Source organism: Sinocyclocheilus grahami, unplaced genomic scaffold (assembly GCF_001515645.1).
Source record: "Sinocyclocheilus grahami isolate Dianchi unplaced genomic scaffold, SAMN03320097.WGS_v1.1 scaffold1302.1, whole genome shotgun sequence".
In the NCBI taxonomy this organism is placed as follows: domain Eukaryota; kingdom Metazoa; phylum Chordata; class Actinopteri; order Cypriniformes; family Cyprinidae; genus Sinocyclocheilus; species Sinocyclocheilus grahami.
Window position 1 is genome coordinate 222,659 of NW_015506481.1, and position 16,959 is coordinate 239,617.

Below are 16,959 nucleotides of genomic sequence, written 5' to 3' on the forward strand. Positions count from 1 at the left end.
GTGTGTGTGTGTGTGTGTGAGAGAGAATGTGTGAGTGTGAGAGGGAGAGTGTGAGTGTGAGAGGGAGAGTGTGTGAGTGAGAGGGAGTGTGTGTTGTGAGTGAGTGAGAGGGAGGGAGTGTGTGTTGTGAGTGAGTGAGAGGGAGGGAGTGTGTGTTGTGAGTGAGTGAGAGGGAGGGAGTGTGTGTTGTGAGTGAGTGAGAGGGGTGTGTAAGGTGTTGTGGGGGAGGGGGGGGGGGGGAAAGACGGGCTCGGACCAAGAATTCTGATGAGCTGTCGGACCCGGACCCGGGCCAGGCCCTGAGCATCTCGGGCCAGGGCCGGGCTAGGGCCTATATTTGAGACCCATGCAGGGCTCTAGTGTAGGATGGCCGAAGGAGATGAATCCCTGGAACTTTTTCCCCTGTCTAAAAAGACTAAGTCTGTCGTATGGGAATTTTTCGGGTGACTAACCATGTTCCGTACAGATGACGTCTTAGCGCAGATCGCTAAATAAATACTTCCAAGTCGAACATAAACTATATATCTGTGTCATCTTCATTTCTCCCTCTTTCACCCCCGATCAAGACAGAGACCCACCTGCCGTTTGTTTCAGTGTTGAAATAAATACTATTTGGCTTGCTACCGAGGCAGATAACATGGCTAATTAACTAGCTAACGTCAACTAGTTTCCTCCCTCACGTTACTTCACAGAGTGAGGAATAGCAGTCTAAAGTATGTACTGTAGCCTACTTTTCTGCGATTTAGTACAATAATTCAATTTAGCTGGTATCACGTCTATACTTTTAAGCCTCCTGCCATTGTTTACATTGGTTCAAAACCACGCATTTATATAAAAAAAAAAAAAAAACTGCCACTGTTTGAGTGTTGTACGGAAAGACCGCACGCACGCGCGCGCATGTGTGTGTGTGTGTGTGAGACACTCGCGCTCTCTCTTTCCTGACGCTGCATGTCGTGCCAAACCTCTCACAGCAGCGTCATCAGCTTGAGATCGGCCTTTTTAGAGACCGCCGATCAAACATCCCAAAGCGATTATCGGCCGATAGTGATCGGTAGCTGATCAATCAGAGCACCCCTACCCAAAAGCATGGAGAAATGGACACATCTCTTACTTGGCGGTTGTCTTCTTAATCCAGTCCTCACACTCAATGCCTCCACAGAAGGGAATCTGCACAATCTGTGAGAAATTATATGAAATAGGCAAAATTCTAATTTTGATGGAAAAAGAAAGTGACCAAACATCTCTGAATCCACATTGTTTACTTACTCTTCCCAGGTCCAGATCTTTCTGGAATTGCTCCATCGTATCAGCCACAACCATGTGTTTGTGCAAATCATCAGAGGCCCTGTGACAAGTTAACAAATCCTAAGTCATTCTGCATCTGATGGAACTCAGAGCTTTAATGTGGTGACACCAGGTCAGCAGCTGTTTGTACCGTTTAAAAAGGTTGTTCTGGATCTCTTCCAGAAGGTTTAGGATTTTCTTCTCAGCGTCAGCCTCTGGCACAGTGAGCTTTTCTCCCGTGTCTCTTCTTACTGCTACAAACTGACCCCGTTTTAAGTCCTTTGGCCCAACCTCCAACCTTATGGGCACACCCTGCATTCAGAAAACAGGAAGTCAGACATAAAGCCTTTGTGTTTTTGTTATGATAATGCAGCGAGAGAGAACCTCCATACCTTCAGCTCCCAATGATTGAACTTCCAGCCAGGCGAGTAATTATCACGCAGGTCTGCCTTGACTCTGATGTCGGCCTTCTCTAGTTTAGAAAGATATTTGGAGCACTGGGCCAACAGAAGCTCTTTCTCTGCTTCTGGGAGAGTGGCTGTGATGCCACAAGGAATGATGATGACCTGTGAATCACAGTGTAAGTTTGAATACAATGCTATGATCCATTATAAACAGGAAGAAGAAATGATGGATCTCCAGCGTACCTGTAGACAAGCTACTCTGGGTGGCAGCACTAGGCCCATGTTGTCTCCATGAACCATTGTCAGGACTCCGATGGTTCGTGTGGTGATGCCCCATGAATTCTGGTAGGCCAGCTGCTTCTCACCTGGTCTCTTAGGGTCCTCAAAGACGATCTCAAACATCTTGGAGAAGTTCTGGCCCAGGTGATGAGATGTGGCACCCTGTGAGAGTGATGAGGAGAGTTTCAGATCTTACTGCAGTACTTTGATGCTGCTACAATAAATGCTAAATGCTAACTAAATGCTAAGGTAATGTCCATATGATTGATGCAATAAAAAGTAACTATCTCTCTGCAGCAGTAGAGGTATGGTCTAACTCAAAGATTTTTCTCATTGTTTTTGTATGTGTGCTAGATGGAAGAACATAAATTGTTGAATAAAATCATTATTTTATTTTCTTTGTGCACAAAAAGTATTCCCATAGCTTCATAAAATTACAGTTGAACCACTGATGTCACATGGACTATTGACTACTTTAACAATGTCCTCACTACCTTTCTAGGCCTTGAACTTGTCAGTTGTGTTGCTGTCTATGCAAGGTCAGAAGGTCAAAAACATCATTTGTGTTCTGAAGAACAACGAAGGTCTTACAGGAACAACATGAGTAAAGTAAATAGCGACAGAATTTTCATTTTTGGGTGAACTACCCCTTTAAATTAGCAGTATCTGGAGGTTTTGCAAATTCAAGGCTAACCTGAATAGCTCTGCCGCTTGCTGAGATGTAAGCCTCCACAGTGGTGGTGTAGTCTCCTCCTGCAAACTTCTCCTTCTCTGTTTTCCTGCCCTTGACCACAGGGATGGCCATCAGCTCCTCGTACACTCGAGCATACAGGTCCAGAATCTGCAGAACCTGCACACATGATGGATAAAAGAGTAGGAGGATCTGAACCATGGTACAAATTACTTCTGGATCTGCATGTAAATAGTAAGCTACGAATGAGGTGTGATAGATCACATCTTACCTCCTCTACGGCTTCCTCTTTGGTGGCAAACGCTGTGTGTCCTTCTTGCCAAAGGAACTCTCTGGTTCTCAGGAAGGGCTGGGGGTGTTTGAACTCCCAACGCTGAGAAAAGCAAAAAGCAAAGTGAAGACACAGGTCCTTAATTTAGATGTGTTTGCAAAAGTGTACGATTGAGGCTAAAACTGACCACGACGTTGCACCACTGGTTGAGTTTGATTGGCAGGTCTCTGTGTGACTGGACCCACTTGGCATAGGCAGGATACATGACTGCATCAATGAAAGAAGGGATTGAATTTATTAAATAGATAATAAAAAAAGTCCATGTAAGATACAGCTGCAGTTGCTCACCTGTCTCACTAGTGGGGCGCACAGCGACGGGCTCCGCCAGCTCTGTCTTTCCTGATCTTGTCACCCAAGCAACCTACAGACATTTGCAGATAAAACGCACAAATCGGAGTTGAAGTTCCAAAATATTACATTATACTGTAGGATCCAACATAATATCTCATTCCAATTATCCATTACAAAAAAACAACAACATTAAAACATGCAGTAAAAACAATAACATCATGAAATATTATTACAATTTAAAATAACTGTGTTCTATTGTAATATATTCTAAAATGTTCTTTATTCCTGTGATGACAAAGCGGAATTTTCAGCATCATTACTCCAATGTCACAAGATCCTTCAGAAATCATTCTAATATCCTGATTTGGCATTTCAGTAAAATATTATTTTTATTATCAATGTTGAAAACCGTTGTGCTGCTTATTTTTTGTGAAAATGTGATACTTTTCCATAATAAATGCTGTAATTTTTAAATAAATGTATTGCATCCTTGCTGAATAATATTAATAAAGAATATACAAGTATCAAAAGTATCTGTAGCACAGTGTTGCTCGTATCCTTTTATTCCTTTATTTCCATCTCCTCACCTCCGGAGCAAAATCTGCTATGTGGGTCTTCTCTTTCTCCAGGGCAGCCTGAGAGACAAACATGGGGAAGTAGCAGTTCTCCACACCCAGCTTCTTGATCTCCCGGTCAAAGAATTCTTTGATGGCATCCCAGATAGCATAAGACCAGGGCCTCAACACGTAACAGCCACTGACGTCGTAATACTCGATCATCTCGGCCTTGGTGATCACCTGAAAACAGCAAAAACGATGATTTTGGTAAAAAAAAAAAAAAAAGAAAAAAAAACCGATGAACAACCAAACGGTTCTCCTACTTTACAAAAATATTTGAACAAAGTGTACCTGTGAGTACCAATCAGCCAGGTTTTCCTCTTTCTTTGCCTCTAGTCCCAGCCTATATTGAGAAACACAAAATAAGTGAGTGAATCTACTGTACCTGCTTGCAAATGCCACATTTCCTCAATGCAAAACTGAATATCTTTCAGTGAAGTGTTCATAAACACATCTTAAAATCTGAAAAAGACATTCAGACAGTACAGACTGTGTTTAGGGTTTAGTCTTGGAGGACAAAACCAGTTGTGGCAGTACTAAAACAACTGCAAAACTTTCTCAAGTCTCCACTCAAATAGTTAGCAACACCTTGTGGAACCACGTAAAGGGTATCTGACAGCCAAGCGTTGTGATTTTGTCTCTCACCGTGTCTGTTTCTTTGGCCCCTGGCCGTCTCCTGCTCCACCTGCTCCAGAGTCCTGCTCTTACTTTGAATTTGCTATAAAGAAATCAAAATCAAATACACTGCTGGACAACAATCAGTCATTTGTAATCTATAATTTTTCCCCTAATATATTCCCGACTTTATATACTACAAACAATTATTTTAATTTTCTGCACAGAATAAGGTAGAAAATATACTTTATAGTTTATGTACTGTAATAAATTATACCTCAATTAGCATTTCATCAATTTCGTTTCATCAGTTCATTCTGCTTTTTATTCAGTTTAGCTGCAGATATAGCCTGGCATGTCTTAAGTTCTATGAGTGCGTGATCACTTCTCTTTCAGTGCGAAAACTTCTTTATCTCATTTTCATAAAATAAAATGCTATAGTATTTCACTTTTCCAATCCATCGGCGAATGATGATTCTCAAAGAAAACGCACCTAATGTCTCTTTAATGCTACTTTCATGCATCTGATTATCAGATAAACCTCACGCTCTTATTTCAAGGTTGTTGTTAATGCTGTGGTTATTTTAAGTTTCCTTCGTGCATTCGGTTCAACGACATTGTTAAAACACATTTATCATTCAATGGAACTGTGCGTATATGCTTTAGACACATTTTTGCTCTGTCCATGCAATAAATGTGCAGCCTTCGACTGCTCAGGTAATGTTGTCGGTATGACCAAGAGCTACAAAAAAAACTACAAAAAAGTAAAACTACTTCACTTTAGGATTACTGGCCATGAGTACACTAAGGAGAGATCACACATCAGCTGCTCAAAAAATGTTTCGGTGAGACGAACGGAGCGTGAGCGCAATCCTGTGACAGTCACAGGCGGTAAATAGTGGAGCGCGTGAAGGAGAGATGCGAGGGCACGAACACGGTTCAAGATCTCCATTAATTCGTGCTTGTAGTAATTTAATGTGCAAAGAAATCGCGATTAATTCTTAATGTTTTAAATCGATTACTGTCCGAAATCGATGCATATGCATCGTCAGGGTTTGTAATCGAAGTTCATTCTGCTTTTTATTCAGTTTAGCTGCAGATATAGCCTGGCATGTCTTAAGTTCTATGAGTGCGTGATCACTTCTCTTTCAGTGCGAAAACTTCTTTATCTCATTTTCATAAAATAAAATGCTATAGTATTTCACTTTTCCAATCCATCGGCGAATGATGATTCTCAAAGAAAACGCACCTAATGTCTCTTTAATGCTACTTTCATGCATCTGATTATCAGATAAACCTCACGCTCTTATTTCAAGGTTGTTGTTAATGCTGTGGTTATTTTAAGTTTCCTTCGTGCATTCGGTTCAACGACATTGTTAAAACACATTTATCATTCAATGGAACTGTGCGTATATGCTTTAGACACATTTTTGCTCTGTCCATGCAATAAATGTGCAGCCTTCGACTGCTCAGGTAATGTTGTCGGTATGACCAAGAGCTACAAAAAAAACTACAAAAAAGTAAAACTACTTCACTTTAGGATTACTGGCCATGAGTACACTAAGGAGAAATCACACATCAGCTGCTCAAAAAATGTTTCGGTGAGACGAACGGAGCGTGAGCGCAATCCTGTGACAGTCACAGGCGGTAAATAGTGGAGCGCGTGAAGGAGAGATGCGAGGGCACGAACACGGTTCAAGATCTCCATTAATTCGTGCTTGTAGTAATTTAATGTGCAAAGAAATCGCGATTAATTCTTAATGTTTTAAATCGATTACTGTCCGAAATCGATGCATATGTCGTCAGGGTTTGTAATCGATGCATCAAGAAAACGAGTGAATCGTTACATCCCTAGTATTTATGCATTATAGATTAATTTTCACAAAAGAAAGGAGCCCAAAACAGAACTGAAAACTTATGTTAGCTGTGATGCATGCGTTACCACAGAAACACAGTCAACACCCCAACAGACTTGAGTACCACACCTTGCTGTTCTTGTTGATGTAAGCCTTGAAATCGTCATCCTTGCCCAAAACCGGTTTGGTAATGAGGTGCTGGTAGTTGACGCAGACAGTAGGCACAAATGGAGCATGGCTGGACTCAGTTAGCCAGGTGATCTTAGTGGTCTTCTTATAATCAGTGTTCTCCAGGTTCAGACGACCATCTAGTGACGTGATCGCTCCACTGGCATCCCTGCAGACACAAAGACAAAATTCATTCAAAAGTTTGGGATCAGTATTTTTTTGTAATTACCGTTATACAGCAATGACACAATAAAACTGAGCTAAAATGACAGTAAAGACATTTATAATGTTACAATTTATTTTTAAAACATTTTCTTAATGGCTGCTAAAAGTTAATATTTGCCATCACGTGAATAAATTACATTTTTAAAATACATAAACAAAATAAGTCATTTTACATTTTAAAAGGGTTGGTGCCAGAGCACAAAACGTAAGGGGGCATGTATATTTTTGGAGGGAGCTGCGACGAAAATTGTGTTTCGTTCACCTTAATAATTCACATTTAAAGCTATGCTTGTCTGCTGTAAACATTTTTTGAGCATTTTACCTGTGAATTTTGGTGATGATGATGTTTCCCCAGTTGATGAAGGTGACAGTCTCACCCTCTGTGAAAGTTTCTGCGTCCGCACCCTCAATAAAGACCTTTGGCCCGTACCACACTAGCTTCATTCCCACATCTGCATTCTGGAGATAGGATGTGACTCACTTAACTGTGACAGTAACTAAAAATTATTTTTTATGGCACAGACAAGTTCTTTAGATGTGTGTGATTGCCGTTTTTATTACCTTGGGATGTTTGGCAACCTCTTTCATCTCCTCCTTGGCCTCAGAAATGCAGACTGGAACGACCTGCGAGCTTAGTAGGGCAGTGTATCTTGGGGCTATTGGGTCAATGACCTATACAAGGAGGGTGAGAGAGAGGGGAGAAAATAATTCTTTAGATAACAGCCCACATAAAACCACCAAAGCTTCTTTGCTCTCACACTGCTCTGTATGGATCGACAGATGAGTGAGGACAGGTAGAGAAGAGTGAAATGATGAGCAAGGAAAGCCAAACACTGCACCAAACAGACTGTTACAGCCACAGAGGTGCATAACTGATGCCCATAACTGCTTGGAACCCTTATTTAGGTAGGTTCACAACAGCAAGAGTGTAAGTATTTATTTTCTCTGACTGGGACATGAGGGAGTTGATCACCATTAACAGGGTTTTAGAAAGAAATCAAAAGCAAAAGGTTTGAGACGTGTCACTGGGGAGCGCTAAAGCTAATTTAGGTTTGACTGAACAACACGAATTGTTCTAAATGTATTTTCACTTTCTATAGAATCTGCCAGAAGCTGTATGAGGGGAGGAAATGAGCGATAGCACAAACACAGACACAAGCTGCATATGTGAGGAAGTCAGAAGGGGGAAAAAAAACATGAAATCTGTGTCATAGATGATTTCAAGGTGCATGATTACAGACCAGGCTGTCCAACAGGACATGCATGAGTGCCAAACTTGAAATTCTGGATTTCAAGCTATGCTGTGTCATATTCACTGTGTACTCTATGTAAAATTAACCTGAAACCGGATCTTTATTTAATGAATTATGATTTTAAATGCAGACAGACATACCGCAATAGCGAAAGGTCAAACTTTGGTTTTGTTAATTTTTCCTTTTTTGTGTGAAGAATTCATGCTGGAATAAAATATTTTGCCAGATATAGACTTTTGTGAAAGCCATAGATCAGGGAATAGAAAGTTAGAGGGAAACGAGGAACAGACAATGCAGGGGGCAGAGGAAACTTGAAGAGGAACAAGAGGAAGAGGAGTAGGTACCTTTTTACAGCTAACTGGCAGCTTGTAAACAGAAGAGTGAGATGCACTTTAATGTAGAGCAGGGGACACAGAGCTCAGAGACAGACAGAACGCGAAGTGTTTCAATGTGATTACGCAATCATCTAAATCAGGCCACTTTAATCATAAGACAACTCTATTAGAGGAAACCTAAACCAATGGCTATAATGTCTCTGAACAAATTAAGAGGCTTTATAGATCCTGGCTACAAAAACAACATTCCTGCTCTCGGATATATTAGTACAAAGGGTTGATGGTGCTAAATGGACAGTTCAACCCAAAATGAGAAGTGTTATTATCATTTACTAACCCTCATGTCATTCCAAACCCGCAAGATCTTTAAAATAATGAAACCTCATTCCTGAATCTAAACTGGAAGTCCATTCCACCCCAACTTTCAAGCTTCAAAAAGTACATAAAGACATTGTTGAAGAAATCTACTTGAATGAGCAGTTTAATCCAAGTCTCCTGAAGAGACACGATCAACTCATTTGATGAAAAGATCCAAATTAGGCTTTTATTCACAGATGAACAACACTGATCAATGCGCATACATACATCAAATATGGTCCATATTAGTACAAAGGGTTGATGGTGCTAAATGGACAGTTCAACCCAAAATGAGAAGTGTTATCATTTACTAACCCTCATGTCATTCCAAACCCGCAAGATCTTTAAAATAATGAAACCTCATTCCTGAATCTAAACTGGAAGTCCATTCCACCCCAACTTTCAAGCTTCAAAAAGTACATAAAGACATTGTTGAAGAAATCTACTTGAATGAGCAGTTTAATCCAAGTCTCCTGAAGAGACACGATCAACTCATTTGATGAAAAGATCCAAATTAGGCTTTTATTCACAGATGAACAACACTGATCAATGCGCATACATACATCAAATATGGTCAACAGAAGTTGTACCGTACTTGTGTGACAAGTAAAAAACTTTTCTGTGAACTGTGTTTGTGTGTTGATCAATGTCTAAGTGAATAAAATTAAATCTATTTATGACAAAGTGATTGTGTCTCGATTAAACTGCTTGATTCATATGGATTATTTTTACAATATTTTCATGACCTACTTAAACATAAAAGTGGCATGGGCTTTCAGGGTTGAGAAAGAAATCTCTCAGGTTTCATTGAAAATTATGAAAAAGTCTCGGGGTTGGGTTTGGAAAGACACTTTTTTGTATTGTCATTTTTGGGTGAAAAATCCCTTTAAAGGAATCACTCACCCAAAAATTGTAATGTATGTAAAAGAGGACAGAATTATTTTTTCAGAACTCTTTCATTAAAGAAAAGGATGAGACAATGAATGGTGCCAAACCAAGAAAAGAAGAGAAGGCTGAAGCTTCCAGTAATGAGCAGAGTGTTAAAGAGCTCCGGACATGCTTGACGCAAGAAATAAAGTGCAGATGAAGAATTACAAACATGTGTGCAGCTTTTGAAAGATGATGATTATATGACTTGAATAAACACGAAAGCACAATTAAAAGCAACACCGAAACAGTGATTCCTGTTAAATAAATTAAGATAATATCAATTTTTCTGACTTAAAAAAAACAACAATTAAATGCAGGTGCATTCAGGTAAGTTAGTCACAGAGAATGAAAAAAGTGGGAGAGAAGGAGACGTGCAAATGTAAAAGGGAAAGACTGAGTAGAGCACTAAAGGTGAACGCACTGAGAGGCTGGTGAGCTTAGAGGCTAAAGTTTTGAAAATTAATTAAAAAAAAATTTAATTCGCTTGACAGAATATCACTGGGAAAGTGCAGAGATGTTAACCAGCTGTTCAGTTTAAGGTTTTTAAACTAGTGAATGAATGGGATGACAAGGACCAGCTGGAGATCAGGTGCAGCCATTATGAACCCTGGCAAGGTTTTAATATTTACCTTTTTGTTGAACGCCCAGATCTTGTCCCACTCCATATTGACTACAGATCTCGAGCCTCCCTGTGACAGAGAGGAATGGGCAGAAAACAAAAAAGAATGTGAATCAAGCTGAGTTTGATTAAATAAACAAACCTGAAGTGTAAAGACTGCACATGTGTATAAAACTATAAATGGACAAAAAAAACATATCGCGATTTCTTTGATCAATTTTGCGATTTCGATTTTAATCACGATTTTGACACACAGACATGCTTTACAGTCAAATGCATTCAGTGTGAATTTGAAACATATTTCCAGAAGAAAACCAATTAGAGCTTTATCAAAAAGCTGTAACATGTCTCTAGAACAGACATAAGGCAAAATAATCACTAAGTAAAGGTGTAACAAAATGTCTCTAGAATAGACATATGGCAGGAAAAAAAATAAACAAATCCCACGTTCAGGGATTTTTTTTTGCCATGCATTGGTCATAGAGCTCTTTGTGGCGTTGCCTCAGATGTTCAACTAGATTTGTTGCGCCAAGTTCACGTACTCCGTCTGCAGTTTGTGTATACAGTATGTGTATGCGGTGCAGAAGCAGCACAGACTCACAAATCCCACGTTCAGGGATTTTTTTTTGCCATGCATTGGTCATAGAGCTCTTTGTGGCGTTGCCTCAGATGTTCAACTAGATTTGTTGCGCCAAGTTCACGTACTCCGTCTGCAGTTTGTGTATACAGTATGTGTATGCGGTGCAGAAGCAGCACAGACTCATTTTGCTTTCGCACAGGACGCGTTTGCAGTCCACTCCTGATCCACGGCTGTTTACCACAAACACAACATTTATCCATTATTTCGATTTCAAATCCAAACGTTTGTGAAATGTTTTTTCAGCATTGTGATTCTCTTTTATCACAGTACAGTAATACAATCTTTCATAGACATATTCATGTTTAAACTCAAATATAACTGTTTAACTACCACGAGTGCCTATTATTGCCTTGTTTATCTAAAAGTGCACTTTTCCTTGTTTTAAATCTAGCCAAAAATCCATGTGTTGACTGTGAAACAGTAGACTTTAATTGTATGCATTTATGGTGTAATTACTAAATTTCCCTGTCAATACATGTTAATTTTTACCACGAATAATGCGCTGTCACTTTAATTCAGCACGTGCAGCACAGCAGAAATAGACTCCGTGCGGAAACGATCGCAGCATGACTGCTGCAGACGCACTGCTCCTGGAGCCCACTGCTGGACCGCAACCGCATGCAGTGTAAATGCTCTGATCCGTTAACATGGGCGCAGCCAAAATACGCACCACAGACAGAGTGTGTGAACCTGGCGTTACGTTTGTATGCCCGCTCGGTCTGTTCTGTTCTCGTGCTCCATTTAGGCGCGCTGCTTTCTGATTGGTTCAGATAGCATGCCGTGGGGAGGTCGGGGTTGCGGAAAGTCGTGCTATAAAGCGATTTAGAAATCATGCAAGCTCAAATCGCGATTTTATGACGATTTCGATTAATCGCACAGCCCTAATAAAAAAATTAAAAGACTGACTAATTTACACAGCAGAAAAATTTGCATTTTTTAAAATAATAATAATCCATTAATTAAAATGGTTAAACATAACGGTTTATGGTGACACAAAATTGCTGTCATTACTGTTTATAAAATGTGTGATTTATTCACTAGTGCCATGCCAAAGAACAGCCCATACTACGGTAAAACCAGTGTATAACACAACCTTGTTGCATAATGATTTTTAATTCTTTACCAAAAGTCATTCTAAACGTGAAAACTCATACCTGAGCAGCAATAAATTGTTTGAGTCCCTCGACAGTCATTCCTCTACGTAGCACACCTCTGACTGTTGGGAAACGAGGGTCATCCCTGCAGGAAGGAAAGATAAGGAGAGAGAAGTTTAACCATATAATCCAAAAGAGCTCTTTTCTATAAAGTCAATACAGCAAGGGGGATACAAACCAGCCATCCACATAGCCCTGGTCGACAAACCAAGTGAGCTTCCTCTTGGAGAGCACAGTGTTGTTAAGATTGAGTCGGGCGTACTCCCAGATGTACGGTTTACGCAAACCAAGGGCATCTATTACCCAGTAGAACTGCTCGTCTCTGTCGTGGTACTCAGTTGTACGCAAGGCATGCGTCACCCCCTCAACACTGTCCACAATGGGGCACGCAAAATCGTATGTGGGATAAACTCTGGATGGAGGAAGTGAAAAACAAGAGGAATATCAGTTAGAGGAAGCTATCATTGGCAACATTAAGTAGCACGCCACATGTGTGATATTCACTTACTTGTAAGTGCTGCCGGTGCGAGGATGAGGAGCGTTCTTACAGCGGAAGAGTGTGGGGTCACGCAGGCAGCCGTTGTTGGAATTCATGTCGAGCTTTGCTCTCATGCAGCAGGTCTGGCCAAACTCTGTGCCTTTCTTCATCTCCTCCCACATCTGCATGTTCTTCTCCACAGCTGTTATTAAGATATGCAACATATAGGCAACATGTTCAGCACAAATCACATTTCCTGCGATGAAGACAAGCAATAAGTTCAGTACTGGTGATGCTCACAGTTTTTGCGGTTGCGAGACTTGACCCTTTGCTCTCTTTCTTGTTTCATGACATCTGGAGGAGTGTCATCTATGTAGGCATTGCCCTCCTGTAGAAGTTTCTCTCCCATGCGCAGGATTGTGGGAAAGTGATCGCTTGTGTAGGTGAACTGGTCTGGTTTGATGTGTAGCATAGCCACATCCTCCAAAATGACCTGTAGCAAAAGGTGTTAGCTTAGCCAAAGGATATTTGGATACTGTGCATGTTGTAGACATGTACGGAGGCTTGGTGCTTATCCCAGAGATGCTGGTTCAAATATGGTTTTCCGTCACAATTACTGAAAGGAAACCCCTAGCTTTTTTTTTTTTATAGAGGTAATGGGTCACTTATAGAGGACAAAGACCATAATTCTGTATGAAAGGGGGCAAAATATCATACCTTCTCAAAGTCCTCTTTCTCCTTCTCAGGATTGGTATCATCAAAGCGCATGATGAGCTTGCCCTTGAAATTGAGCTGGTAGTGCTGGTTGAGTAGAGCTGCCTTGGCATGACCAATGTGCAGGTATCTGAGGAGTTGTAAAGAAATTCTTTAAATTACTTCATTCTGGACCAAATAAATGGAGCCTTGGTGAACATAAGAGACTATGTATATTGTGACTGACCTTCATTGTATAGACAACGCTACTTACCCACTAGCCTCAGGAGGGAAACGCACCACTACTTTTCCCATCTCAGCACCAGGGAGCTCCACAAACTTTCCCAAATCCTGCTTTTTTTCCTTCTCCACGGGCTAAAAACATAGTTGTCAAACTTTTTCCCCCCAACAGAACACATAAATGCGCAATAGCCTGTCAGATAGCCAACCATATTTACAGTGGGTAATATACTCACAGTGGCTTTGATGGCAGAGATCTTGCTAGCCCATTTACTGCCCACTGAACTGAACGGCACCTGAGAGCTCAGGAACGAAAACCAGCGACACAGATGAGGGTAGGAGTTTGGCTTGGCCTGTGACTCACCAATTCCTGTGGATGAAGCACCAAACTGACTTTTGAGAACTATTTATTTATAAAACTTCTTCTAATTTATCTTAAACCCAAATGACTGACCTTTGAGAGCAGCCCAGACGCAGAGGTCAGCCAGGGTCACACTGTGACCCACCAGGAAGGTTCTCAGTGCCAGAGCTTTATCCAGATCCCCCATAGCAGAAGAGAGATCTGACTGAGCACAGAGACGACGGGCACTGAACTCCAGCCAGTGATCAACCTGCAAGTCGTCAACATAAACCAATAAAATAGTTGTCATTTGTTATAGACAGCCAGTGAAAACACAGTATATGATTCCCAAATCTAACCTCAGTTTGCTCCATCACGTTAGAACCATAGAGTCCCAACGCCGGAGCCACTCGTGCAAGATAACGCGTGATGGAGTTGACGTCACTGAACTGCACCTGACTGAAAGAGACACAGAATAGCAGCAATGGGAAATAAGACAGAATGTATATGCATATAAATATGCATCCAATGCAATATACTTACTCAGAGACATGGAGCATGGTGTCTTTGCCCTCCTCCACAGAGAGATTGACGCTGCCCTTCACATGTTCAGCAGTCAAAAGCGCCCCTGCAGGCAGAGAGGTGAATTACAGAGAAAACCGTCAATGCAAATCTAATACTGTACCCGCTGTATGCAAAGTCATGCAAACAACTCTAAAATGAAAATGACATGTTCCTGCATTTGGCCATTTATTTCCAAAACCCTTAATAGTATACTGTACATACATAAATATACTACTGCAAAAATAACCTTCAACTACACTGTTGTGTGTGCAATATTGCCTAACGCTTTGGATAAATAAAAAGCATGCCAACAAATCTCCCTAAAACTGGAGTAACCGAACTGTCACAATACTATGCACATACAGTGCAGTGTTTTTGTGAAAATAGGGTGAGGTCAAACAAACAAATATAAAGAGCCCAACCTAAAATTAAACAAAAACAGATGTGCATTCATTATAAGATCACATTAAATCAAAATAAACTGCTCAAACTGGACCATCTAGATTCTCGGCTTATTATTTACTTTGCAAACCTTTTATGTGGATTATCTAGTTCAGTGTCTCTGAAGAAACCTTTATGAACATTTATTTTTTTAGTCGGCTAAACGTATAGAAGTGAAACTATAAAGTTAATGTATATTTTTTGTAGGGCTGGACCAGAATATTCGATTATTCAAATATTCGTTCAGTGGATTGGCATTCGATTTTCAATTCTGAGATTCTAATATTCTTTTCTTTTTTTCCGAACACCTGGCATCCCCCGCAAAACGGTTCTCATTCACGCTTGAATATGAATCGCCCATGAGTGAGTGAACGTCATGATTCAGTTAATCTGGAAGAGAAGACAAAAGTGCCGAAGACCTTAGTTGTGTGAGAGCACTTTAAATTGAGTGAGGACAAGACGAAGGAGGCAGAGCCCTGCACGGACCTCAAATTTAGGCCCTAGCCCGGCCCTGGCCCGAAACGCTCAGGCCCCCGGCCCTTGTCCGACAGCTTATCAGAATTACCGGCAGAATTATCATTTAGAACTGTAAAGGGTGATACTCCAATCAGGATTTTTAGACATTTATTCAGGGCCTGAATTTCATTTTTGAAAATGTGGTGAATTCCTTTCTTAGGTGACTCTTGTGAGAGGGGAAGCAGCACGGACTGTGCTTTCACAGAAGAGTCCGCTACTGATCCGCGGCTGCTTACCACAAACACAACATTCATCCATTATTTTGATTTCAAATCCAGACATTGTCACTGAAAATGCTTTTCAGCATTGCAACACAGTAGACTTTAATAATATGCATTCATGGTGTAATTACTAAATTTTCGTGTCAATCCATGTTCATATTTACTGCAAACAATGCGCCGTTACTTTAAGTAATAGACTCGATGCGGAAACGATCTCTGCACTGCTGCAGACGCACCGCTGCTGAACGCACTGCTGGACAGCAACCGTGTGTAATGTGCACGCTTTATTAATCTGTTAACATGAGCGTGGAAAAAATAGCACTGCAAACTGAGTAATGTGAACCTGGCATTATGTGTGCGCGCTGTGAGTGTGCATGAATGCTCAGTCTCCAGGAGAGTGCGTGAGCGCTGCGTCATTGTTCTTGTTTTTAATCTATTAACAACTAAAGCAGTTGAAGTCAATTAAACGGTGGGAGAGGGACACGGTTAATTTTAGATGTGCCACGATGGCACGAGGATACTCTGCTTGTCAGTCCATTGAGCCGATGCGCGAGCTCAGCTGCAAAATGCATTGTAGTTTAGAGAATATTAAAGACATCTCATGTGTACTTACCTAGAGGTGGGTTGCTACTGTTGATAGTCAAGTTTAGCGCCATGTCGTTCCTCCTGGTTTGCTCGGAATGGCCCTGTCACACTTCCAACATCAAACTACTTCACAAGCTGCTCAGCGCCGCCTGCTGTGAGAGCGCAGCGCTAGAACGAGCCGGGAAACACTGAACCCTGAAACTATGGTTCCGGACACTTTCCTATGCTGCTGTGTTATCGTGTGCACCCTTCTTTTGAAATTGGAAGGCATAATGTAGAAAAATAATAGGTACAATATTAAAATGATAGGGTAACGCTCTGTAAAACTTTCCAGGCACCTTTTCGCTTACAGTCATTTTTTTTGTAATTCAGGTTTGTAATATTTTTTTTTACAGTCTATTAAATGAAATTAAAAATATCAAATCTTAAATATGATAGAAATGGTAAACATATGTCCAATTATGAGAATTTCCCTGTATGTAATTCAGCAAAAGTAATATGTAAATCAATTTGCTTCCTAAAGGAGGCACTATAAGAGATTATATATATATATATATATATATATATATATATATATAATACAATGCAGTATATTGATGACTGAGTGATCAAATAAATATTGTAGGCTATCATATTTGATACATATACATTTCAGCCAGTAAATCTTGAAATACTGACAATATAAATATGTCATATAATTAAGTAAATAAATGAATAAAAGTCAGTATAAATGATATTTATATTTACTACCTGAACTATATTTTTAGAATGATTCTAAATGGCCCTTTACTTGCTAAAAATCAGTCAGATGACTGAAGGAATATAGGCTGAG

The 16,959-nt window shown here is 40.4% G+C and overlaps 1 protein-coding gene across 1 annotated transcript in view; it reads right to left on the reverse strand.

Moving 5' to 3' along the window:
* Positions 1-16,311, reverse strand: part of LOC107569008 (bifunctional glutamate/proline--tRNA ligase-like) — a 26,841-nt gene extending 10,530 nt beyond the window's left edge. Inside the window, exons 1-28 of the mRNA XM_016255005.1 lie at positions 16,156-16,311; positions 14,344-14,428; positions 14,160-14,259; positions 13,915-14,071; positions 13,697-13,830; positions 13,495-13,595; positions 13,245-13,371; positions 12,828-13,020; positions 12,558-12,729; positions 12,228-12,461; positions 12,050-12,134; positions 10,266-10,325; positions 8,359-8,379; positions 7,323-7,433; positions 7,084-7,220; positions 6,485-6,705; positions 4,543-4,600; positions 4,189-4,240; positions 3,868-4,077; positions 3,278-3,350; positions 3,117-3,196; positions 2,930-3,031; positions 2,662-2,817; positions 1,932-2,129; positions 1,677-1,850; positions 1,436-1,596; positions 1,267-1,345; positions 1,112-1,176 (exon numbers count right to left, since the gene is read on the reverse strand). Coding sequence (XP_016110491.1) covers positions 1,112-1,176; positions 1,267-1,345; positions 1,436-1,596; positions 1,677-1,850; positions 1,932-2,129; positions 2,662-2,817; positions 2,930-3,031; positions 3,117-3,196; positions 3,278-3,350; positions 3,868-4,077; positions 4,189-4,240; positions 4,543-4,600; positions 6,485-6,705; positions 7,084-7,220; positions 7,323-7,433; positions 8,359-8,379; positions 10,266-10,325; positions 12,050-12,134; positions 12,228-12,461; positions 12,558-12,729; positions 12,828-13,020; positions 13,245-13,371; positions 13,495-13,595; positions 13,697-13,830; positions 13,915-14,071; positions 14,160-14,259; positions 14,344-14,428; positions 16,156-16,198 — 3,389 coding nt within the window. The 5' untranslated portion in view covers positions 16,199-16,311. The remainder of the gene's footprint in view (positions 1-1,111; positions 1,177-1,266; positions 1,346-1,435; positions 1,597-1,676; positions 1,851-1,931; positions 2,130-2,661; positions 2,818-2,929; positions 3,032-3,116; positions 3,197-3,277; positions 3,351-3,867; positions 4,078-4,188; positions 4,241-4,542; positions 4,601-6,484; positions 6,706-7,083; positions 7,221-7,322; positions 7,434-8,358; positions 8,380-10,265; positions 10,326-12,049; positions 12,135-12,227; positions 12,462-12,557; positions 12,730-12,827; positions 13,021-13,244; positions 13,372-13,494; positions 13,596-13,696; positions 13,831-13,914; positions 14,072-14,159; positions 14,260-14,343; positions 14,429-16,155) is intronic.
* Between the last annotated feature and the right edge of the window lie 648 nt (positions 16,312-16,959).